Source organism: Pyrgilauda ruficollis, unplaced genomic scaffold (assembly GCF_017590135.1).
Source record: "Pyrgilauda ruficollis isolate IOZ18807 unplaced genomic scaffold, ASM1759013v1 scaffold9, whole genome shotgun sequence".
Classification (NCBI taxonomy): domain Eukaryota; kingdom Metazoa; phylum Chordata; class Aves; order Passeriformes; family Passeridae; genus Pyrgilauda; species Pyrgilauda ruficollis.
In genome coordinates this window covers 11,915,615-11,941,128 of record NW_024531043.1, presented here as the reverse complement: position 1 = coordinate 11,941,128, position 25,514 = coordinate 11,915,615, and the positions used below count along the sequence as shown (strand labels likewise).

General features: G+C 51.6%; 1 protein-coding gene across 12 annotated transcripts in view; it reads left to right on the top strand.

Annotated features, from left to right (window-relative positions):
• The window catches only part of NCOR2 (nuclear receptor corepressor 2), a 228,437-nt gene that overhangs the window by 106,456 nt on the left and 96,467 nt on the right, over window positions 1-25,514 (top strand). For all 12 annotated transcript variants that reach the window (XM_041489089.1, XM_041489088.1, XM_041489080.1 and 9 more), the window contains exons 5-7: window positions 6,647-6,826; window positions 10,676-10,789; window positions 21,676-21,732. In XM_041489089.1, the coding sequence (XP_041345023.1) occupies window positions 6,647-6,826; window positions 10,676-10,789; window positions 21,676-21,732 (351 nt within the window). The remainder of the gene's footprint in view (window positions 1-6,646; window positions 6,827-10,675; window positions 10,790-21,675; window positions 21,733-25,514) is intronic.

Here is a 25,514-nt window from a genome sequence, read left to right as displayed (position 1 = left end):
CAGGAGGTTTGGGGATTGTGCCTGCACCCCCAGGCAGGCACCTCCCTGCCTCCCTAAAGAAACTCTGTGAGCAGCAGGCACAAGTAGAAATGCTAAAACAGGCTCTGGTGATGATTCAGAGATTCCTGTGAAAGCTGCCCGAAATGGGCTGACCCCAGGGAGTGCAGGGGAGGTTTGAGCCCCAGCAAGGAGGAGCCAGGCTCTGCCATGAGCTCCCCATTACCTTTAAAATGCTGTTCTGCAGCCGGGGGTGACCCCACTGCCTGGCTGAGTGCCAAATTGGGCAATTAAAAATTTCCCTCCCTGCCTTGGCACGTCATGCAGGAGGCATTTTTGTAGTTTGGTCCTTTTTAAGAGGTTTCAAGCATCAGCTCGTGTGTGCAGTGTCAGCACGGGTGGCTGCTGGCCGAACAAATTACAGAAAGAGCATTCAAGTTGCAGCTGGAGGAGTGGAAGGGTTTGAGTTTAACTTGTCCTGCCCTTGTCTGCTGGAAGCAGCAGGACCCTGTGTTTGCTGTCCCAGCCTGTGCTGGGTGGGTCAGGGGCTGCTCTGCTCCCTCCTCCTCATCTGCTGGGTGGGCTCAGGCTGTCTGTACCTGCCCAAACCGTGCATTTATTCACAGCTCTTTTGGGGCATTTGCTGTTGGCCTGGAATGCTCCACTCATGCCAGCATCTCTTCCATCTCAGCCTTTTCCTTCCCTTTGTAGAAGTGCAATTCCTTTCCTGCAGCTTCCCAGAACCAGGACCTCACTCTGCCTGCCTGCTCAATTCCAAGTCATTCCCCTAAGGCAAGCACCAAGATGAGATTTTTATTAATTTTTTTCCTTTGGCTTGGACATTTTTGCAGTGTTAACAAAAGGCAAATCGCTGGCAGAGAGAATTACCAGATGTATCAACTGCACTGAAGATGCTCAAAGAAAAAGTTCCCAGAATTTTTCTGAATGTTGCAGAAAGGCATATTTTCTTGTAAACTTGTTCTTGGAAGTGACAGAGTTGTTTTGGCTGAAATTCCCTGTTTAGGGAAAAAAAAAAAAGTAAAAAAAAAAAATAATAAAAATGCCTAAAGCTAATATTCAGCATGGAAAATTTCAGTCCAGACAGTTACTGTTGGAACAAACTTAAGGTCAGCTGAAAATCCAGGGATGCAGAATAGGCAGTGTTGGGGAATTCTTAATGAGAGGTGGAGCAATTAGCTCCTCGTTGTAATGAGTAGATGGGTAGGTGAGAATTCATCACTCCTCTAAGTCAGTGGGGAACGCTGGCATTCGATGCAATTATTATCCACTAATGGGGATAATAAAGGAAGGGAACGAAAGGCACAGCATCCATTTGTCGGGTAATGCCTTCGGTGCTGTGGGAGTTTGCCTGAGTCAGGATTTCCGAATTTGACCCGTTATTTTAGGCTGAGCCCGTCAGGGTGTTTGGCGGTGCTGCTGTAGAATTCTGCAGCGCTGAGATCCAGAGCAGCATCTGGAACACCACGGAACAGCTCTTCAGAGCACGAGCAAGTTTTGGGAGACCAGATACAAGGCTTTGGTTACTGCATTTACTGAGGCTGGCAAGGTTTTACCACCCTCATAAATCTGCCGGGGAGGGAGGGGTCAGCATTTGGTACTGGTTTTGCAATTAAATTGCTTCAAGCTGTTGAAACATTGGGGGAAGTTTTTTGACCTACTTTCGTGCAAGCTTTAGAAATTGTTGGGATGTTTTCTGCTCTGTCTGCGTGGAATTCAGCTGGATTACGGAGGAAAGGAATTTCGTGGGCCTGCTCGTAAAGTCAGATCTATTTAAAAAAAAAATAAATTAAATTTAAAAAAACCCCTGGCTTTGTCTTCAGACAGCTCCTTGGTCCCCAGCTTCATGAATTCCCATGAGAGCACGTAGTGGGCTGCATCCAGTGAAAGCAATCCCTGTTTTGCACATGCCATGGAGAGTGGGGATGGAGGAAGGAGGTGGGTGATGCCTTGGTCCCACAGCTGGCATCCCTGGGGAGCACTGGTTGGCCTTGCAGGGGAACACCCACGTGCTCCTGGCTGGTGAGCAGCACCCCAGGTGCTCCCCAGAGCACACTCGGGTCTCCATCCCACTCTGGCAGCCCAGCTAGAGCCCAGCCGTGTTTCAGAATTAAAACCTCATTGAAGGGCCAGGCTGCAGAAAGAGCCCTTAGCACAGCAGATGGCCACGAACAAAAGAATTGCAGTAACTCGATGTACTTTTCACTGCTCGGACTCCCTGGCTTTTTGTACTCGTGCACCTCCCTGGGGAAACGAGACATTAATTTTCAGCTCCATAACTTTTTCCCTCTGTCAGTGCTGTCAACCTGGGGCTTAAGATATGTCAGAATGCGTTGGACGCTTTTCCAATTAAAAAACCAAATTCCTTTAGTCTGTATTTGGCTCACTTAGGAGTTTTATATGCATGTTTTTACCTAAAAACCTGACTGATGGAGAAGTGGGGTTTTGCTTTCTCATCCCAGGGAGTGTGGGAAGCCCTGGGGGCTCGGTGTCTGCTCAGAGTGTGATGCTGCTCATCCCTGGGCTCCTGGACAGGGAGGATGAGCTGCTGGCTCTGCAGTGTGGCACAGCCCCACACGGATGGGGATTTGGGAGAGGTGCTGGCTGGTGGAGTGCTGGAATGTTCTCTGGCTCACTGCTGCCATGAGACGCTCAGGTGGCGGAGGCATCCCCACAAGGAGATCCCCTGATCACAAGTTCATGTGAGGGGTTTTTTTGGGAATTAATTTGAGCACAAATGGAGTGGCCCCAGCCTATCCTCCCTGCTTTGGCAATCTCCTCCAGCCCGTGAGGACAGGAGATGTGTGAGTGGGCAGGAGTTGAAGATAACACCTCGTAATCCCTCCTGGCGCTCCAGCAGGAAATGCTGCTGCTGGCTGATAATTAGAAAGTGAACAGACTGTGGAAGAGATGATGTTGGCATCCCTAAATCTCTGTCCTGGGCTTGGGGGAACATCACTAATGATCTGGATTAGAGAGGCAGAGAGAGAACCTGAGGATGAGATGTAGGGCAAACACTATGAGCTGTGCTGGACATCCTGAGGCTCATCCAGGCAAGCAGCTCTGCTCTGCTGGGCTCTGGAGGTCTGGAAGCTCCACTGGGGAGTTTTGAAGATGCAATCAAGGGATCAGCAAGGTCAAAATGCGCTTTGCAGCGAGAGTTAGGTGCAGATGGAGCAGAGCTACCAATGTGCTGTCTCCTGAGGGTGGGAAGCAGCTGAAAAAATGACCCTTGAGGAAGGCTGGGCTGCATCCAGCTGTAGCTGCTGAGCTGAAGCAGGGCACAGATGCCCTTTTAAATCCCTCCAGCTCTCATGACTTCTCTGTGAATATCACAGGCTGGGTCAGTAATGCAGAATAAGCAGGTGGAGATGGGCTGGTTCAGGTTCCAGTGTGTCCTGGGACCACGCTTGGTGTTCCCAATGTAATTTTTTCTTGTGGACCAGGTGTTAGTGTGTCTGAAGGCAGGGACATCAGATTTACCTGGAGACTTAATTGCTCTTCAAGGCATCAATAGGCAGTTGTCTTATCCTTCTCCTTCCTCTCTTTCTTGCATGTATTTAAAGTCACTGCTTTATAGCAAATAGCAGCCTTGCTCCATCAGCTGTGTTGGGAATTTTTATTCCTAAGCATGTAGAAGAAACCCACCCCAAAGTCTGGCCTTGCTCTTTGACAACCTCCTCAGTGATAATTGTTTTCTTCAGTGCCAGCACCTCCTCTTGCTGCGGGGAGGTTTGTGCAGCCTCTGCCCCCCTCACACCCACCCTTGTTATCATTTAAATCACAAAACAAGGCCAGGGATAAACAGGAGCTGCAGTAGCTGTTAGCCGTGTGTAAAAACAAATCACATGGAAACAGTATAATTACCGAGAAAATATCAACTTGAGTAATGCAGTAATTGTTTTCTTCCCTCCAGCAGATTTATTCCACCTCTCCCAGCTCTTGCTGGTTGGGAAGTCTGTGACTTCACATTAATAAGGAGAATTTCACATTTCACTCTTAACTTGCTCAGGGTTTGACACTGTCTAGAGCAGGGGAAAGTATTTTGAGGGTTTCTTGAGAGCTGTGGGAAGCAGAGCACTAGCTGAAATATCTCTGACCATTGGGGTCTTCCCTGTGCTCTGAGCAGACTCTGGTCTTTGCATATCTCTTTTCAACCCACTTTTGTGATTTATAAGGGCTTCTTTATGCCTTGCATAAATCCATGAACTCTGCTTTTTGGATGTCAGCACTGCACAGACAAGATTTTTTTTTTTTTTGCCTTTAGTTTTGTTTTTTCCTTCTTTTTGCTGCTTGTCATTTTGTTGATTTAGAGAGGTGCTTGTGACATGACAGTGCCCAGTATGTGAGTCCAAGGACATTACCTCTCTCTATTGCTGTAATCATCTCCTAATACCAAATGATGATGATGGTGTTTGTGCTGTGACTTGCAGCTATTTCCCTTACTCAGCTTTGCTGCTCTTTTGCTTCAGATTCTGCAAGGTAAAAAGATAAAAATGTATCAGGACCCAGGTTTCCAAGGTGTTTTGCTCCAAGTAGGAGTTTAAAGATGCCCTGTCCTGCGCATTGACAGATGAGAGAAAGTATCATTTGTTTCATGTGCACAGTGGGGAGCCTTTCTCTCCTGCATTTTTGGCAGGTAGCTTGCTTTCCTTTAGAAAAAACCTACCCACCTACAAGCCACTGCCACTTCCCCTTCCTGTGCCTTAATCTGAGCAAGATTTCATGAACAGCTAATTTATCTTTTGCTTCTTGTGGTTGTCCTGCTCCTCTTGACTTGAAAAAAAAAAACCAAAACCACAAAAAAAAAAAAACCCACTTGGGGAGAACACAAAGCCTTCTCATGGCAGCAGACTGACCATTTTTGATGTCTAATAGTAGGAAAGTAAAACAAGATGGGATCTTCTCTTCAGGATTCTCCAGAAAGCTCTCATGTTCATCTAATGGATGCTGCTTCTTCTAGTGGATGCTGGATACAACCAGCTTAGCATTTCTGTGCCTTTGTGCTCCTGGGGTGGATGGGTCTGAGGCAGGACAGTGAGAGGGGGGTTTTGGGGTGCTCCTTTGCCTTCTGTCCCTTGATGGCAGCAGTGGGAAGGGCGTTGGTGCCTCCAGGCTGCACCCAGCAGGGAGGGGTGGACGCTCACAGCAGATGCTCTCGGGATGCTGAGCAGTGCTGGGTGCTGTCTGCACACTCACCACACTCAGCATGAGCTGCAGCAGGGCTGGTGAGTAACCCAGAGCCACCACCCACGAGCCTGGTTAGCTGGGGGAGCACAGAGGGGTCCATCGTGGCAGGAGGACACCTGGGCAGAGGCTCAGCCCTGGCCTTTCTCAGGTGTCAGCACGGAGAGGAGGGTGCTGAGCACAGAACAATGCTGGATTTCTTACAGGGCTGCTGTAATGAAGGTGGCAGAGCTGTGTGAACTTCTTGCCTTGTTTGCCTCCCCCATCTCTCCCCTCCCCTCCCAGCAGCTGCACTGTGCTGCCTGCCCAGCCTAGCAATGGTTTAGGGTTACCAATGGAGCCACTGCTCCTCTCCTCCCGCTCCAGGAAAAGAAATCCATCCTCTCACTAAGCAAATGAATAGATAAACTTTTAATTAAGGCGCTGGGTGGCTGCCAGAGAGGAGTGTCCTGGGTCAGGGTAGGCTGGTGGTGTGCTGTGATCCCATCTGTGTGGCCAGTGGCTGTCAAACAGCTGCCTCATCCCAGGTGTGACCATCCCTGGTGGGCAGGAGTGGGCTGCTTGCCTTGGAGCTGCAGAGAGGAAAGGAGAGGCAGCGTGGCTGTGGGCTGCTCCTGGCACACCAGAAATTGGGCTCAGCAAAGGTGTTGACTGCTGGGGGCAAAGCTGAATGTTCTGGTGTGTTTTCCCTCAGCCCTGGGTCATTAGAGCTGCTCCCTGTCATGGCCACAGAGGTTTTGCTGATCTCTCCAGTCTCTCTGACTTGAAGGGTCTTGTTGAGCTGAGAGCCTCTTCACCTGGAATTTGAAAAATGTCAGTTTGGTCTGTTTTTATCTTGACTCACCTATTCCCTTTTTCTCCATATTTGGATGGGTGCATTCGACATCCAACCCTCAGAGTATCCCCAGGGTTTGGGAAGAGATGGAGAAAGACAGACATGAAGGAGCTAGGAGCCTTCTTTCCTCCCAGGGGCTGCCCTCCTAGCCCCTTCTCCTTCAGCATGGCTCATGCTGCTCTTGTCTCTGTGGCACTGTCTGAGGAGGAGGTGGTTGTGGTGTCTCATTTTTGCCTTGAGAGAAGGTGGTGTAGCCTCGAGCCCTCCGAAGGGACAGTGGTGCTGGGAGCTCCTGAATATGGATGGGTTTATTGATCCTGTGAGAACATGAGCAGCACTCAGGGTGGTGTGAGCCTCTAAGGCTTTGTCAGGAGGAAGAACTGCTGTCGTGTCCCTGGGAGAATAACCTGGTTCTCTTTGGAGATGCTGGAGGTTGTGGAGCACTGTGGTGATGTGATCTGACAGCTGGTCCTCCCTCGTCTAGCAGGTTTTTCTGAGGGTTCTGTGCATCTCAGAAGGCTGGGAATGGGCCAGGGAGCTGTGGGAGGACGAGAGAAGGATCCAGAGTCTCCCGGGAGAGAGATGATCCGGTTGTTTTATGCTTCCCAGGATCGTGGCCTGCCTGGCAAGCTGGAGCCCGTGTCGCCGGTGAGCCCTGCCCACGGCGAGGCCGAGCTGGAGCTGCTGCCCGCCCGGCTCTCCAAGGAGGAGCTCATCCAGAACATGGACCGCGTGGACCGCGAGATCACCATGGTGGAGCAGCAGATCTCCAAGCTGAAGAAGAAGCAGGTAAGAGGCTGTGGTCTGGAGGGGAACACGTGTCCTTGCTTTGCATGCTGCCACAGGCCCTGTCCTTGCCCCTGCGTGGCCACAAGAGGGGAAGTGGCAGCGCCAGGATCATCTGTGTCCCTGCTCCCTGGTGTCACATGGCTGGTGGCTGCTGTGCCTGCAGTCTGGAGCTGGCAGTCACACGATGAGGGAGAGAGCTTTGGAACCCCAGCTCGTGGCTCTTTGCATGTCAGAGAACCTACAGGAGAGAAAAACGTGTCCTCGGTGCCTTGGCAGTGGATGTGCAAGTGGTGAGCAGCAGGGCTGCAAGCACAGCCTGGCTTGTCCGACTCACCTGGACAGCCCAGCGTAGCACAAGGTCTTTTCTGTTTCCTTTCCAGCAATTCTCTCCCCAGTGCTGTTGTTGCTGCCAGTATTCAGTACTGGGCTGTTTAAACGTTGCTGCAGTGACCAAATGGCCCTCGCAGTGCCTCCAGTCCCCTTTCTCTGGGGCTTTCCAGCTCTGCAGCCTTGAGCAGCATCTGATCCAGCTCCAGTCAGGGCTGTGCTTGAGCAGAGATTTGAATCTGATCTTCCTGGCTGCAGCTTTTCCCTGCACAGGAGCACTCCCCAGCAAAAGGATGGCCCACTCAGTGTTGGCCTGTACATAATTACCATAAACCCATTAAGAGATTAATATGACAAAACCCTCAGGGACATCTGTGATAAAACCCACAGACTTAAGGGCTTTCACTTTTTAAAGCAAATCACTTCTCTGCCTCTTTTTGTCTGGTTGTTTTATTTTCTTTGCATGGGATGAATTTCTGAACTCCTTGATGGCTGCTAATCCCAAACTGCCCAAGAGGATTGGCCTTTCCCAAGGGGTTGTAGCTACAGTAGGAATTTGGGAAAGGAGCAAAACCTCTGCTTGAACTGTTTGTTGGAGCTCCTTAGAATGAGCATGCACTTGCTCTTCCCTGTGAGATCTGTATTTTCCCATACCAAACACAGTTCCTTTCTGTCCTGCAAGACAAAGCAGGAATATTTTCATTTTGTTTTCAAGCAGTGTGGTTTAATTGGCATGAAGGACCCTTTTTTTGCGTGTATAGCTGTGTATCTGCAGAGGTGTCTGAGCAGAAGCAGCTGTGCTGGGGGTGTGAGGCAGCAGCCCTGTGTGCCAGCTCAGGGGGCCCAGAGGAACATCTGGAGTGATGGAAACCACAGAGGTTCCTCTTGCTGGTTTTGGGGTGAAGGCAGCCCTTCCCCTCTCCCTCGCAGGAAGCTCAGACAGAATGTTGGTGTCTTCTCCCACCTGGAGAGGACACCTGGCTGCTGGTCCGTGTTTTTTACTCACATTTGAGGAAAGAGGTGCCAACCAGCCATTTCCTGCTCTGGAAAAGGGCTTCCTGAGTGGGAGGGGCAGGGAAGGTCCCTGTCACGGCAGCTGGGAGGACTGACAGCTCTGATGATCCACTGCCTGACTTTTCAGGGATGCTGAGGAGCTGCTGCTGATGCTGACAGGAGCAGCATGTGCTCCTCGCCCATAAAATCAAACTGTCTTTCCATGAGGAAATGGGGTTTTTATTGTTGGCTGCTCCGTTGCTTTATTTCTTCCCTAAGAACAAATTTTATGATTCTTCCTGCCCACAAAAATTCTCAGTTAAATGGGGAAGAAGGTGAAAGTGGCTGTTGGCAGTAAAAGTGTCCCCTCCCTTCCTTTTATTCTATTTTTTTTTTTTTAATTTTTGGCACATGGTGTCAAAGTTATATGGTAGCAAAACTAACCCCCCCCCACTATGGCCTCCTTCCCTCTCTGGCTGGAGCCTTCCCTATCCCAGTCCTCCAGCAGAGTTAGCACATCTGGGAAGAAGTGTTTTTGGAGCAGGGGGTCCTGTCTGAGATGCTCCAGGAACGTTTTGTGCATCTGAGCTGTCAGTGCAGGAGCACGAGTGAGGGAAAGCAGCGAGCCTGGAACAGATACTGCTCCTGCAGGAACGTCAGTGGAGCAGAGGAGAAGTTGCATGCAGCCAGAATATCCTAATGCTTTTCCCCTCTGTCTTTGGGAGGCCTTCTCAGGGTAATTAAATACACTTGTATGGAAATGCTGTGCAAAAAATAGTATCTCATCCTTTTTGCTGGCTTGTTCTTTGGAGGTTTTGAAGTTTATCCCATGGGAGTGAGGATGTGTGATAGGGTGCCTTAGGATGACACCAGGGAAGAGCTGGCAGGTCCTGGAAGTGCTGCTTCTGTGCCAGGGCTCATGCCAAATACAGCTTGGCGGCCCATGGTTTCAGCAGTGGCTTCTCAGGAGCTTTTTTCCCCCTGTCTTGTGGTTTGGGCCACCTGAGGTGTGGCCATGGTTGGGAACAGCAGAGGGCTGTTCCTGTGGTTGGAGCCTTCAGTGTGCCCCGTGGTGTGGCAGTTTGCAGGCAGGAAGGGACAGATCCCTGCAGTGCTGGGACAGGTTCATCCCCCTCCAGGGTGCAGATGGTTCAAGCTGGGCAGTTCCTGGCTCTTCTCACTCATGCCTGGAGTAACTCTAAGGCTGTTGGTGATGCCAGTTTATGGGACACAGGCTTTCCTGTGCTGCCAGAGCCTGCTCCCCACTCTGGCTGGCAACAGCAGCCTTTTTGGCTTTGTCTTGGTCTTCCCTATACTGCTGCTGTTCCCTCTGTGGGGAGAGGTATCCACCTGTGGGGAGGTGGAGTTCACAGCATGGAGTGCTTCATCCACTGAAACACAATTTTAGGAGTGTGAGTTTTCTTAGCCAAGCCTGTCTGGCTGCTTAAGTGCTTTCTTGGGTTCATCCCAGGTGTGTCCTCCTGCCCTGGTGTGCTAAAGGTGTCATCAGCAGGAGTAGAGGTGATGGGGAGGAGGAATAGAGGCTCTCCTTCTTCTCAGGCCAGCATCTGCCAGTGTCTCTGGGAAGGCAGTGCTGAAGCCAAGTCCCAGGTGCATTTTCTTCCTAGTACAAGACTCACTCGATTTTCGTCATGCTTCAACAGGGGATGCTTTAGCTGCAGGAAAAAACAAAACAAAACAAAACAACAAAAACTGCAAAGATTGGAGATTCAGAGCCTAGCAGGGAAAAACCCTCAGCGTTTTTTGACAGCCTCTCCCTCTCCTGTGCCTGTGCTGCCCCGCAGCTGCCGCGCACGGCTGCGCTCTCCCTCCTCACAGGCTGGTCCCAGGAGGAGCCTGGAGGAATCTGGGATTTCCTCTTTCAGCTGAGCAGTTCCTCAAACTTAGGGAAGGGCTGGGATGTTGCAGGTGGAATGTCAGGTTTAGCTGCTGACCAGGTGGTATTGCAGAGTGCAGGGGTGGCTGGTGCACGAGTCATTTAATTGGGCACAGTCATCCCAAGGCATCTCCTCCAAGCACTCCACTGGAAGGTGAAGCTGAGGGTGGAGAGCAGCCTCGCTCGTCACCCCTGGCTCCTCCACCTCTCCCTGCACGCAGCAGCAGCTCCAGAGGCAGGTAGCAGCAGGGAGCTGGGCTGGAGCTGTGGTTTCATTGAAGTGTTCCCAGTCAAATCGTTATTTCTAGCCTCGGGCCCGTTCCAGGAGGCTCCTTTGAGGCAGGTCCTCCTCCTCCATACCTGAAGCACGCCGACCCACGAGCACAGGGCCGGTGCCGGGGGCAGGCCAGCGCTGCGCCTGCGTGGCTGGGGCTGCTGTGGGCTCTCCTCCCCAGCTGTGAGCTCTCCTTTCTCCCCGTGCCTCCCCAGCCCCTGGCTCGCAGGAAATCTCCTACCAGGGCGGTTTCTGCCTCGGTCAAGGCACCACAGAGAGTCTCGTGTGGACGTGTGGACGGGGACGGCTGCGTTTCTCGCTGTGACTCACCCTCCTCCTCCCCCCTCTCCTTCCACAGCAACAGTTGGAGGAAGAAGCAGCCAAACCACCAGAGCCTGAAAAACCCATCTCTCCCCCTCCTATCGAGTCCAAACATCGCAGCTTGGTGCAGATCATCTACGACGAGAACAGGGTGAGTCTGGAGATGGGGGAAGGACGAATGGTTGTGCCGTGTCACCGCGGCCAGGGATGGGGAGGTTGGTGAGGATCAGGTGGGGGATTTTCCTGGGTGTTACCTTTGGGGTGGAGGCCGTGGGAGTGGGATAGATGGAGCCCTGTCAGGATGGTGCAGATGAGCACTAATGTCTTCTGAAGAACCTGCCTGGGGGTTTTCCTCTGATCAGCCTTCGAGATGAAGCGTTCAAGAGATGCTTCAGACTCCTCTCTGTTTAACAGTTTGCTTCATCCTCTCCCCTGGGAGTGAACCAGCTTGAAAGCTGCCTCAAGGGGTGGGCTTTGACGTGGTGGGTGGGCTGCATGGATGGAGGGTGACATCTGTGCTGCTCTAATACTGGCAGGCCAGCTGTGAGCCCTCCTGGCTGCCCCTAAACCCCCCAGGCTGGAGCAGCAAGGATGTGGCTGCAGCCGTGGCTGGATTTGTGGATATTTGATGCTGTAAATAGCATTAACAAAGGTCAGGCTGGCATCCCTGGCTCTGGATCTCTGCCTTGACCGCTCATTTATCAGCCGTTGCCTGTAACAGCAGCCCGAGGAGAGATGAATTTTGCTGTGTGCATCGGAGCGATGCTCAGAAATTGGGCCCTTTGGTAGATAATCAAGCATATTCATTTTCATTTAGGTGTTGGATAAAAAGGATGATTTTGCATAAAAGGAAAACTACCAGTCGCTAATTATTTTGAATTGCGAGGCCTGCGATTTCACTGGGAGCTGCAGAAATCCAGGTGCCTGACTCCTAAAAAGAAAAAAAAATCGCCTACCCTGCGCTCCCAGGCAGTGCAATTTTCCTGGTTTTCCTTTTTCCATCTGCTTCTCCCCCTGAGCAGTAGGAAAGCCAGAGCTGGCACGGTCTGTTGTGTGAGTGGGTGAAGGCTGAGGTCGATGAGTTTGAAGCATTAGCAAGCACCAGCTGGTGATGGCTGCACAGCACTGGGCTTTGGGGGCAGTGCTGAGTGTTCCTCAAAGCCATTCTCACCACCAAGTGCCCTCTCTGGGGGTCCTGGCCTAGATGGATTGTGCCTCCTGTGCAAGGGGGAGGCTCAAAAAAAGTGAGCTCTCAAACATTTTTATTCCTGTACATTTGAGCCCTGTCCTCCTTGGACACTCTTGTGTAGCTGAACCACAAGGGGAAGAAATGGGTGATGGTGGTGAGGCAGGAGGGAAAGGTGATCTTCAGCCATCACATCCCCAGCAGCCTGCATGGTGGCAGTCCCCATTAGCTGGAGCTCAGGGCTGGGTGTCCTGCCAACCCCCTGTCCTGCTTTGTCACCTCTTGTCTCTGCCCATGCCAGCAGAAGGGTCACACATTCCCTCCCACCACCTTCTCACAGCAGACAGGGTCTGCTCTCCAAGCCTCACCACCACTCAGGGTGGTCCCTTGGCTTTTCTGCCCTGTCCCATGGGTGGTGGCAGAGGTTGTGGAGGGCAAGCATGGAGGTCTACATTTCTCCTGCAAAGTCCATGGCCGTAACACCTGGGACACTGTCCCACAGTGCTCAGAGCTGGTGGTATCCCTTTGTCAGTGTTAGGGGCATCTCAGCCAGCTTGGTGCCAGGGGTTTCACCATAACCTTCGTGATGGGTGCACTCATTCCAGGTGGTGCCCAGCAAGCAAAGGTCACGTTGGACACCAGATGTTTGTATGATTTCAAATCTCTGTGTTCATGTCTGAATTATGCCAGGGAAGGGCAAGCAAGGATTCTTCCCTGTTCTTGTCAAGTGCCCTTGCGTGTCGTGTGTGAGGAGCCCGTCTGCGGGCAGGACATTCCAACCAACAACCTTCCCTTTGGCTTGACAGAAACCAGAGCAGGCTGCAGGCAGGTTCCTCCTCTGGAGAGGACAGGATCTGTCTGTGAGCCACAGAGAGCTGGCAGCATCCCTGGCCAGCTGGGATGGCTGAGGGGTGGAAGGAGCCTTTCCAGTACCACAGCAGGGAGAGGCTGAGCTGGGGCTGCAGGGGAAAGGCAGTGCTGAGTGTTGTGTTTGTCGAGGCTCCAGTAACAAGGGTGGGAATCAGGATGTAATTGCCCTTCTAAAGAGCATTCATGGGCTCAGCTTTCAGCCTCTCATGTACTGAATGTTTGGGATACATTTTTGTGGTGGTTGCTCTGCCTTTGGGGCCAGGAGGAGGAAAGCTGGAAGAGGAAGGGTCTTGGGATTAGAGTCAGTTGAGACTGTGGTGGAAAAGAGTGGCTGGTGGTCAGCTGTAGGGTGGGTTTGATGGCAGTAGATCCTCCAGGTGTTTCCATCTGTCTTTGAATGTGGGAGACACCCAGACACTCCTGTGGTGACCTGCAGCTTTACAATTAATTGCAAGGTGAGGTGGTAGGAGCAAAGGACTGCAAGCCGGATAGAAATGTATTGATTTAGAGTGATGAAGGTCACTGAGCCAAATTTTAAGCTTTTCTGCCTCTTCTGTGCCGTGGAAAAGCAGTGAAGTTGATGCCTGGAGGTCTACTTGTGGGAAAAGCGTCAGTAATGGCTGAGCCAGGGCTCCAGCCCATGCACAAAGGGAAGGAAAGCCAGATTTACTCGCATCGCTTGGCTTGTGGCTTGCTTGAGGGAGGCAGTGCACGCTAAGAAATGCAAATAAAAAGAGGATATTCAGGCCTCAGGAGGAGGCGAGAAAGGAAAGCACCCCAGAAGTGCTGGCAAAGCCTGAAACAATCTTCAAAGAGCAACGTTGTGGAAGGGGCAGAAAGCCAGCCCTTGTGCCGATCCCCGAGCAGGTGGGAGGCAGCAGCTCGGTGGAGGGGCTTCTGCCTGGCTCTGGCTGAGCTTTGTGTGACCAGGGGTCTGTGCTTCCCCGTTCCCACCGCTCCTGCCAGGCCGTGCCGGAGCCGCACACTGCCCGCAGTCATTCCCGAACAAAGGAGAGACCCAGAGCGGTCCATGGGAGAGGAGGGGTTACGTGAGGACAGAGCAGCTAGGAAAGCCGGAAAATCAAGTTAGCCAGCCATTCTGTGACCTACTTTCCTTTTGGCGATAGCTGTGGCTTTGCAGGCGTGAATGGTTTCTAATTTTAGCTTATGGTTCATCAGGGAAGTCTGTATATTTTTCTCACCACCGTGCTGGGTATGGATGAGGGGTTGGCATGAGGGTGGCGCTGGGCTGTATCCCATTTTCTCCAAATTCAGGTTTTCTGATGCTAAATGCCCATCACGCTGCTGTTCCCTCTTGTGACCTACTTAACGGGTATGATTTGAAAAGTTCCTCGGTGTCAGAGAGGATAATTATGGAAAATGTGACCTGTAATCCCCTCTTGCTACACTCTGCTGGACATGTAATTGATTTCCAGAAAAAAATGGTGACTGTACGAATTCTGCTGGGGAAGAGTGGAGAGAAGTTGCTCTTGACTGCAGTCAAATCCTGGACTATGAGGCTGTGGTTGCATTTGGGAAGCTTTTAGGAAGAAGACTTGGATTGTAGAGGAACAGTTGATATTCAAAATCCAGGTGCCTTCTCCCCTGCTATGTGCCAACCAAACCCATTTTCCCTTGTGTCCAAAGATGGGCTGTGAAGTTGCAGCCTAAAATGTTCTTTTTGTGAAATCTTTGCAGTATAACACAGAAAAACACACATTTGTTTATCTGAGCCAAAATTTCAACTGTAAGTGTCAACTGTACCATTTCTGAAAGGATTTATGAGAAAGGGAGTTAACTTGTTTGGTACTGTAGACTAATCTGACAACAGACAGTGGGCAGCATTGTCAGAAACATTTGAGTCCTATTTTCAAAAGTGTGTTCAGTCCTTGAAGAAACAAAATTGTGTTTGAAAACAGTTATGGGAGCTAAAATTGCCAAGAGCCTTTGAAAAGTGCCATGGGAAGCTCAGGGGATGATTTTGGCTGCAGGGTGCTCCTCCCCAGGAGCTGGGTCTTGGTAGGGTGGCACAGAACTACCTGGAAAAATCAGATTGGGATGGATGCCTCGGATGATCCAGAGGCTGACAGTGATGGAGACATTGGGGGTCTCCTATATTAAACCCTGTGAGTGATTTTAGTATCTCCCCTGTGCAAGAAAGCTGATCTCTGCTGAGTCTGGCACCTCAGAGGTGGTGACTGTGTGACCCAGCCTCCTTGAGGACTTTAATTTGCAGCTCTGGGATGTGTTATTGTTTCAACAGAATTTACCTTTCTTCCACCTCACATCCCCATAACCAGGACAGATCATCTGTGTGTATTTTTAGCTGTAGCTTTATTCCACTGGGCATTCATGGGATTCCTTGCACCTGCCTTCCCTTGAAATCAATTACCTGGGCTGAAGATGTTTTTGTGCTTTAAATGGAAATTTCCAAGTGCCTTGCTAAGCCCAGGGAGGACAGCAGCATTGCTCTGTGCCTTTCCTGGGATACAGGGCTGGCAGTGCATCCTGGAGGAAGCTGCTGCCAGCATCCCACCACGGTTTAGCTGGGTGAATTCTCCTGCAAGTCACCTGTGTGTCCCAAAAATTCCTGTTTATGTGCACGTGCCGTCTCTGTGACTGTTGTGGTGACCTGGAGCCCACGGGTGCCCGTGTCCAGCTCTCTGCCAGCAGCCAGGTGAGGGTGGCTGGGGGTCCCTGCCGTGCCCCAGAGCCAGCAGACAGAGCAGCTCCCGTGCTCGTGTCCCTGCAGACCGGCTCCTCGGAAACATCGCGCTCGTTTATCGCCGAGGGAGAGGTCGCGTCGGGACGTGGCGTGACTTCATCCCTGCCAGGGAGGGGACACCTCGTGCTGTGACCCACCACGCCGTGCCGAGGGCTGGGAGCAGTCCCCACGTCACCCCTGTGGGTGCCAGCAGCCACGGGAGCTCATCCCTGTCTGCTGTCAGCGCTCGGATAATCTGGGTTTGATGCAGGGCAGGCAGTGGGAGCAGCAGCAGTTTCCTCTGGCTTGCTCTTGAGATTGAGCTGGTGGAAATCAATAAGATTAAATTTTAATTCGTTTTCTGTCTTGATGCTTGTTCCTTCAAAAGGGCACAGCTATCTATCTATGAATTCAGGATTATGCTGTAAAATTGGAATTCAAAGGACTGTTTGGAACTTTTTCCATCCCCTGCTGCTGTTGTGTCTGTGCAAAGCACGTTCCCAGCTATCAGTTTACCCTCAAATACCTTCATAAAGCATTAATGCCCCATCCATAAATAAGAGAATAAATAAATGAAGGTTTTTAGCATTGCAAAATATAATCTTGCCGTTAACCACTCACAGACACTGAGTGTGACTCAGATCCTACAGGGATTTGATGTCTGTAGAACTCTGATTTTCTATGAACTCCTGATTTACATGAGAAAGGGAGGAATCGGGCCTGCCTCGTCAGCACGGAGCTGGTGGAGTAAATAAGACCTTAACAGTAAAAGTGCTTTTGAGCATTTAATCTACGGGGCTTTTTTCAAATTCTACTTTACACGGTAGTTGGGATGGGGCCTTTTCATATTTGGCTGATGAAAGGGTCTTGTTTGTTTTGCTTTTGTTTCTAATAACTTGTATTCTGCGTCATCTGAGCTTGGATGCAAAATGGGCTTTTGGAAAGTCTGGAGGAAAACTGGAAAGGCAGGAATTCAGATGCTATTGACATTTCTGCATAATAACAAGATTTTTTTAAAAGATAAAATTTAAACAATCACCCTGGAGTCATTGAGAATCTTTTAATTTTTTATTGGATTTTAAGGAAACTTTCATTTGTTTTGGCTTTTTAAAGGTCCTGGTGTCTGTTTCAGGATCTGGAGTTCCCAAGAGGTGTATTGACTTGGAAGATTTGTTTGTGATTAACCCAGACCAGATAAGGCCATGTCCTGCTTTTTCAGGTCTTGGAAGTAGAGATGAGAACTGCAGAGATCCCAAATCTGCTGGAGGCTGGAAAGCAGACTGCAACACAGCCCTGCTGGCTCTTGGGTTGGGTGTCTGGAGCTTTCCTGTAACTGCTGCTGGGCTGAAACGTGGATTTCTGGAAGTTTTCTGTGCAATGCCAACACTTGGAGCAGTTTTGCAGTAGTGGAATGTTCAGCCATGGTTTGCAGTGGCAAAACCTTGCTGGCACATCCCTTTAAGGTTAAAGTGTGTTTGAAGGGCACCAAAGCCTTGCAGACAGCAGAGTGGGATGAGAGTGTGAGTGGAAACCCAGCTGTGTTTGGGGACTCCCCCACTGGCCATGGATGGGGTGTGAGCTAGCCAAGGACTGAAACTGTCTGGCAGTGATGAGCCAAAGCCAGAGAGAAGCAAAGAACTGAAATGAGCGGTTCTGTCACACTCTGTGAGCTGGTGTGAGCACACAGCTCACATGTCACTAGCTTCCTCTGTTTTCTTACTGATTGTGATGAGTCACCTGTAACCCCCATTGCATCACCTGCTGGCACTTGGGGACAGTGCTCTGTCACTGCTGCTGTGGTGGGGGGATGGCTCCAGCTCCACACAGGGAGGTGGGGGAGCGAGCAGGGCAGCTGCATCCCACGGGCACCCCTGCAGAGCATCAGCCCCTGGACCAGGTGAGAGGGGCTGGGCTCGTGCCACTGAGGCTGACCAAGGTTCCCTGGGGCTCATGAGTGCCTCCCTGAACCCCTGAATTTGGGTTCAGGGGGGACACTCAATGCTTGGTCTGCTGAGAGCACTGTGCTGGCCTTGCCTGCAGGAGCTGGAGAGGGAGGAGTGTTGCTTTCCCTTCCACAGCACTGGGGCTCATCCCACCTGCTTTGTGTGGAGGGCAGCAAATTGCTGGGGTGGTTTGGCTCTCAGAGAGAGCACGCTGAGGTTTAAAGGACAGAAAGAAATAGTGCTTGTGGTTGTAGGAGTGAAAATCTTGCCCTATGGAACGGGCATTGCCAGGTTGTGGTTTGGTCCCAGCACATTTTGGCTGTGCTGTTTGCTTTCTGCTGCACGCAGAGAGGTGTCTCGCCTCAGGGTTTACATGATTTCTGCTGACTTCAGCCACACTTCTCCTGAACTTCGTTTTAAACAAAATCCCTCTCCAGCCTGCCTCTTTGCCATGCTGCTCCCACAGCCCTGCCTGTCCGGGGGATGTGGTGCCAGGACAGGAACTTTTCCCAACGCCATCTCCTGCCTCTGGAAGGGCTCTGCATATCTGTGTGCAGGACATGCCTGGTCCCAAACAGAAACCCTCCCATTCCCCAGCACTGCTGCCTACGGGATGCTATAAATAACCCCGGGAGCACGGTTCAGCTGCAGCAGCTTTGTGCTGCATGGAACCGTGGCTGGAGTCGGTCCAAGAAAGTGCCGCCTCCTAATTTCAGATCCGCTTTCTCAAAATAACTCCTGTGTTTCCTTCTCTTCCATTTTTAAACTTGGCTTTAAGAAGAGCCCACGCAAAATCCCAGGCTCTCCCTCCTCTGGTTTTGGTTGCTCTGCTGCCTCGTGGGGTTGGCTCCTCATCCCCACGGGAGCTCACATGGCCGGAAAGTTGCTCTCCTGCCTGCTTTCCCCTCCCAAGCCTATTTTAAGTTTCTTCAAAGGAAAAACAAGGGGTTGGAGTTTGCTTTGGAAGCCAAATGCTCTTCAGGCGAGAATGAAGATTTTTGTAGTCTGCAGGGAGGTTTTTGCTGTTGGTGAAGATCTCTTTAGCTCCAGGCCCCTTGGAGGAGCATGAGCCGGGGTAAGAGCACGATTTCCCTGCCTGTGCCCCTGCCCAGGGGGAGACAGATTCTGTAGGGGCAAATGCTGCTGCCTGATACATCTGTGGGTTCTCTTCTGAATCCCTGGGCCCTGCAGCAACCAGGTTTTTGTTTCAGACGTGTTTCTTGAGGCACTGATCCCTCCAAAAATGCACTTGGAGGTCCCTTCATGAACACCACTGCTCCACTGGGGCAATATTTCAGGATTCTCTACCAGATCAAGAAAAAAGGGGCTTTGCCTACATGCTTGGGGGGCTGCAGAGGGACTGTAAAGTGGTGGGGGTCTTCATGTATCTCTCTAGAGGTAAAGGCTTAGGTTTGCTTCTTGATGAATTTCCTTCAGCAATACAGGCACGCTGGTGTCATTCAGCAGATGCAGGATGAACCCTGTGGTTTTCTTGTGCAGGATCCATCACTAAACAAAGCCAGTATTGGAACCAAGACCTAGGTGGCTGTGCCTTTGGAAGGGAAAGGGTTTACCAGGACTGCTGGTGGTCTTTAGCAGAGGCCCTGCTGGTGGGAGGGCCTGGGGGGCTGCCTTTGTACCTGAACAGTTTGAGCTTTGCATCAAATTCTCCATTCTTTGCATAAATTCTCCAGTCAGGTTCTGGCTTGCTGGGTCCCTAGGCAGGAACACACCCCCCTGTGTCTGTCTGTCCTTAGAGATGAACCCTGGCGTGGTGGGAACCTTCTGCTGGGTGTTTTATGTTCTTCCCAGTTCCACTGCCAGCTCTCACCTCGGTCTGCCAGGCCCTTCAGACAGCTCGTTATGGTTCTGCTGTGATCTGATAAAGGCAGCAAGGAGCATCAGCAATTACAGTGGGTGTCAAGTGTTAATTGGGCAGCTTTCAAGATAGAGGAATTTCTTTGTGTACTTACAAAGATATGACGTGCTCGGAATAGCTTCTCCTCCTGATCTTTCGTTCTGGGGACGTGTATATTGCAGTTGGTTAATGCAAGACAAATTATGTCATTCTTCTTGATTCGCCACATGTTCTGCCTGTGGTGGTTTGCCTCTGGCTTGTCTCATTAAGTTGTCTAAACATGGCAAATGCAGCAGGCTGAACATACTGAGCTTTTCCTCAAAGTTAATCTCATTGTACACAGCATCGCCAGTCCCTTGCTGTGCCATCCCTGCTGCCAGGGCATCTTCCACCAGCCCGTGGTGGGACTGTCTGCCTTCAGTGAGGCTGCAGTCTTCTACCCAGAATTATGCAGAATGCAATTAATTCGTTTGCTGCTTTTTGTCCCAGGTGTGCACCAAGAACATTTTGGTAAGCTGATGCCTCCTGCTCACCAGCAGCCAAAGGCAGGCAGGAAGGCATTGGCCAAATCATCCTCTTGGCCACTGATGTAGAGTGTTTTTAGTGGTTTTAGTGATCCTTCCTCTCCTGAAAATCTTACCCTTTGGATTTAATTCTGTAAGGCTTTTTAATGCCACAGTGCTGATGTTCTCCAAGGTCAGCAGATCTTATCACTCGTGAAGACCAAAATATTAAGCTCTGGCTCAGAGTTCTCTGTTGTGTGATGATTTTTTCCAAGGAACAGGTCCCTGAGCAGACTTGGCTCATTCCCATTAACAGAATCAGTGGGCAGTGGTGGTGACATCTGTGACCACCAAGGTCTGCTGTGGATACCAGGCAGGGATGCACTGCCAGCAGGGCTGCTGCCTGCCCCGTGTGGGGATGGTGCCAGAGCAGGCTCCCTGCACGGTCACATCGCTTACAGCTCTCTTAGCATCCTTGAAATCACTTCTAAATTGCACAAAAGCTTTGTGTCCCCCTGAGTGCACAGCAAATACAGGAACTGGAAGCTCTCCTGGTCGTGCTGTGGTGAGGCACCTGCTGCAGGCTTTGCAGCTGGGACAGGGCTGGGTTTGGCCAGGGCCGTTTGCTTGGAGCCTGAGCCCCACCAGGGGCAGGGTGACTCCCACGGCTGCTTGGGGTGACTCTTCCCAAGTGCTCGTGTGCAGATCAGACTCTGTGTGGGTGCACAAGGCCCCTGCCAGGAGTCTGCACACCTACAGCTGCATCAGTGCTTTTGAGGACCAGCCAGCAGTGGGGGGATAGATGAGACTCTTGGAAACCCTCCACGGGGGTGGATGCGGGGGCAAGCGGCAGGGCTGTGTGCCAGCCTTTGGTGAGACAATCCTTGGGAAACTCATCCTACCCTGAGACAGCGTGAGAGGTGCCTGGAGAGCTATGTGAGCTGGACCCCTGGAGCTGAAATCCCTTTCCCTGGAAAGTTTCCCCAGGGTTTGCCAAGCCCCACTGGCTCTGCCAGGAGCCCAGACTGCAGCTCACCCCTGCTCCCCAGGCCTGGGGCTCAGCTCCCTGTTTTAGGCAGCTGGGGATTTTCTCTCTCCCTTACCCCAAAATAGCTAAAACTACCTATTTTATCTGAACCTCTGAAAATCCATCTCCTCATCCCCATCACTGTCAGGTATTTGGCTTTAGCAGCTCAGCCCGTGGTGTCGGCGGCGTGCAGTGATCTGGATTTATTGGACTGTCAGTAACCCCCTGAACAGCCTGGCTTCGCGAGGAAGTGCTGTTTACTGAAAATGTCATCTTTTATTTAGACTCCTGCTACAGCCAACCCATGTCTTTTTTTTTCCAGACCTGTTTAATTAGTAACCACTGCACAGCCCCCGACACGTGTTCCTGGGTGTTTTTTTTGCCTTTAATAAGCACTAGGTAGCCTGACCGGGGGCGGGAGGGGACGGGGAAGGGCTGCTCTGCGGCAGGGAGGGGAGGGAAGCGAGAGCACGACGAGGAGCCAAGGGCAGCTCAACTCTAATGATCACATGCTCGTCAAGAGATGAATCCTAGAAAGGGCATCTCTGCCTGCGTGCCGGTGTGCCCGCCCTGCTCCTCCTCCTCCTCCTCCTCCTCCTCCTCCTCCTCCAGGGCAGCGTCCTCCTCCTCCTCCTCCTCCTCCTCCTCGCAGGGCAGCGCGCAGAGGTACCGGGCACTGTCCCCGCCTGGCACCGGAGGGGTCGGGGATCCGGGTCACTTCCTGGGCACGGCTCGGATGATTTAAAGCCATGATAACCCGAGTGCCGGCTTTTTGCTGCGGGTCCGGAGGCTGAGCTGAACCTCTTCTCCCAGGCAGGGATGGGATTTGTGACGGCTCTGTGGAGGTTTGAGGAGTGCTTTTAGCGGAGGGGAGAGCTGGAGCAGAGAGCCGCGACGGCACGAGTAACTTTTTTTTTTTTCTTCCTGTCCCCTTTCCTCCCTGCAGAAGAAGGCGGAGGCTGCCCACCGGATCCTGGAGGGGCTGGGGCCGCAGGTGGAGCTGGTGAGTGTTACCTGTGCCCGGGAGCGGGAGCCGGGCCAGCTCGGAGCCGCTCCCGGCGCCCTGGCTGTGCCTGTGCCTGGCACAAGGAAGTGTGCTGCTGGCCCGGACCTCTTGCTGGCACAGCACCAAAGCAGGAAGCGAAGTGACTGAGATGAGTACTGAAACGCAGGCAGACACATACACAGAGCCCTCCTCGGAGAGGCTTAACCCTTTGGCTCCTTGCTCGCACGCTGCGGTGGAGCTGGAGGGTGGAAGGGGCTCTGGCACATTCTGCCTCCACTTGGGATGCTGAGGCTTTGTCTGCTGGTGGCAGACACAGCACCAGCGCTGTGGGGCTGCTGCCTGCTCAGCCAGCCTGGAGGTGCTGTGTGGAGGGGTGGGTGCTTGGACTCTCCTCTGTCCCACCCGCTGAAAATGGAGGAGGATGCTGAAGGGTGCTCTGTGAGCACAGCCCGACTGCAGCTGCCTCAGCCTGCAGGTATCAGGACTCACACACTTCCTATTTCGCTCTCTCTCATGCACAGGGAAGCTGAGAAAACAACTTAGGACAAATTGTCAATTTTGGGCTGCTCCCTCATCTGGAAAAATCCATTTGTAGTCAAAGGACTGACTGCTGGAGGGACAGCTGGAAACAAGCCCTGGGGGCTTAGTCCTGGAGAAGGGTGCCTGGGAAAGGTGCACTGGCAGTGATGCTGCTGGAAGGATCAACCCAGTCTGACAGACAATCTCCTGCTTTGCACCGGCCGTGGGATGCAGTGGAGGGAGCCGTCTGCAGGAGATGGGAGCAGGCAGCTCACAGGCTTCCACAGCTGTAATTTGCACTTGCCTTGTGGGGGTGGTACTAATTGCTGATTTCCCCTGTGCTGAAGGGAGAGGTCACACGTGACAAGGCCCACTTCCTTGTTGAGGAGGTAACACTCATTATTATTCCTCTGAGTCACCAGGGTCAAACCCTTTGCTCTTTCTGCTCTGAAGATTGGCAGTGCCCCGGGTTGGTGCTTCCTCATCCAAAAGATGTTGCATTTCCTTTCCTTCCTCCTCCTTTCTTTGTTTGTTTTTTTTTTGTTTTTTTTTTTTTTTCCCACTGTTTTTGCTTTTTTCAGTTTATTGATGTTTTCTCCCTGGGTGTTGAAGAAGGGAGAGGTCACATGTGACAAAGCCCACTTCCTTGTTGAGGAGGTAACACTCATTATTATTCCTCTGAGTCACCAGGGTCAAACCCTTTGCTCTTTCTGCTCTGAAGATTGGCAGTGCCCCGGGTTGGTGCTTCCTCATCCAAAAGATGTTGCATTTCCTTTCCTTCCTCCTCCTTTCTTTGTTTGGTTTTTTTTTTTTGGTTTTTTTTTTTTTTTTTCCCCCCCTGTTTTTGCTTTTTTCAGTTTATTGATGTTTTCTCCCTGGGTGTTGACACTGAACGGTGGGGGCTGTAACAGAGCCCCGTGCAAACCTTTTCTCTTTCTCTGTGCCTTATTCATCAGAGGGCAGGAGAAAAGGGGAAACCTCACTGAGAAAACCCAGCTGGGCTCTGTGTGCATCCTGCAGACTGTCTGGTCCATCTGCCATGGGAGAGGCACTTCCTCTGGCCCATCCCTACTCTGTGTCGGGCACAGCAGTGCCCAGGACCTGCCAACAGCCTACAAGAGACAAGATGAATGGTCACAGCTTCTTCTGAGCTGGCAAGGAAGCAGCTCCAGGGAGAAGAGCATGCTCTGCCTGATGCTCATGCCTGCCCCACCATGTCACACACCTCGTGCTCCAGCCTTGGAGCTGCCCCAGCCCACGGGTCTCCTACAGGGAGGTTAATCCAGTCTGTGCAGGGAGAGGTATGGCTGTCACCAGCAGGGCTGTGTGTTGCTGTCAGCTCTGCTGGGCTGTCCTGTTGTGGCTGTTCAGAGAGCTCTGGTGGGTGCCTTTGGGGCAGTGATGGTGCTGATGCGCGCTGGCTCCGGAGCGGGCAGCGTGCCGGAGCTCAGGGGCTGGGCTGAGGGGTTGTGGTGGGACCTGGTCAGTCATGGCACCAGGACTGGAGCAGGAGGCCAAGGATTTCTGGGAAGCAGGGATCCAGTTTGGGTCCTGGGAAGCTGGTGCTCCCCTCTGGGTCAGGAGGAGGTTGTGACTCAGTAAACCAGGGTTCTGCTCATTTCGTCCCTGCACTGTAGTGGTACCATTTAAAAAATGTCCACATGTTTTCTCCGGGAGAAATGGTTTTGAGATGCATAATTTGAACCCTGCAGTGTCCAGAAAGCAATTGAGACCTTTCTGTTTTATTTCTAAAGAGCTTTCAGTAAATCCAGGGCTTTTCCAGTAATAGCTTTGCATTGCAATTATGTTTTTCTAAAATGGCATTCTCCAGAGAAATGTATTACTCGTTCCTAACCCTGGAGAAACACTGGGTATGTTTTGAACATCACCTTACCTACCTGACCTGTGAGCTTTACTTCTCTTACTTACTGAGAAGGGTGGAATTAGGAATTGTGGATGGCTCTGAGGGAAGATGCTGTTTCTCAGTCCCTGCCCTGCTGAGAATAAAGTTTCTTTAAGTATTTAGTCTGTGAGTAAGTAAACTTGTCTCCTGGGCTTCCTCCACTGCATGGGCTGAGTTATGGTGCTGAGGCTATTGTGCAGGTAGAAATCTCTTTGAGGTGCTGGTGTCATGTGGATCTTGGGTTCTGGTCCCAGAATTTCATATTGCTGAGTGTTAGGGCATTTCTTTTAAAACTATGTGTTCCAGTGCTTGTCTACCAACACTTAAGTTTTCCAGCTAGGACTCTTAAGTGTTCATATAATGTATAGGTTGTAGTTGAGAGGAGTCATTAGCTTTTGGTCAGCTGGTTGGCAACAGGGCATCTGTGATGTCCGTGTGCATGTGAGCACTTTCCAACCCAGGTCCAAACCAAAAAGTTAATTCTACTGCTTCTCCCAGGAGGAAGGTCGGTGTGACCTGCAACATGCAAGCTTCTTTGCTTTGATATTTATGAGCAAGGATGGAAGAGAGACCATTATTCCTCAGTATTTCCACTTCCTGCAGTCCTCTTCCAAAAGACAGTCACTGGTCAAGGCCTCCCAGTGGTTGCTCCAGCCTTCCAGGGTGACTGAGGATGTGATGCTCTGGAGCTGTGGATGTTTCTTGTGCCTGTGGTGCAGACCTGCCTCTCTGGAGCTACGTGATGAGACGGATGTCTGTGTTCCTCTGAGCTTTCCAAGCATGAAGTGCACAGCCAGCTCCGAGCCTGGAGTCGAACCAGCAGATCTGAGAGGATTCATGATAGAAACAGCCCTGGGGAAGAGATACCACTGAGAATGTCTTCTTCACAAGGATCTGCTCATCCCTCTCACCTGCCCTGGCTCTGCCAGCACACGGTGGCCAGGTGTCTCCTGGCAGGTGTCCCTGGCAGGCTTGCAGCCTGTCACCCCCTCACCAGGTAACGGAGGCGCGGACGGCCGCCGGCGCTGCGTGCTCTTGGAACACTGTGCTTCATCTCGCCGTGCCTGTCTGCCTGGGGATTACGTGCTCTGCCTGCCCCTTCCACCTGGGATTACGTGTGCTTTCACAGAGAAGAGGGACACATCCAAGGGCAGCCAGAAAGAGAAGCTGGTGACCTCCTGGTGCAGCGGTGATGCAGTAGGGACAGCTACACCCAGTCTCCGTTCCGTGTGGATTGATGTGGCTGTCCTGTGTGGCAGCAGAGTGGAGAAGCAGAATCTGTGTTTTACAGAGAAGTAGGAACAGGCTGTGTGGAAAAACAAGCTTCTGTGCCAAGCACCTGTGATGGTGATGGGGA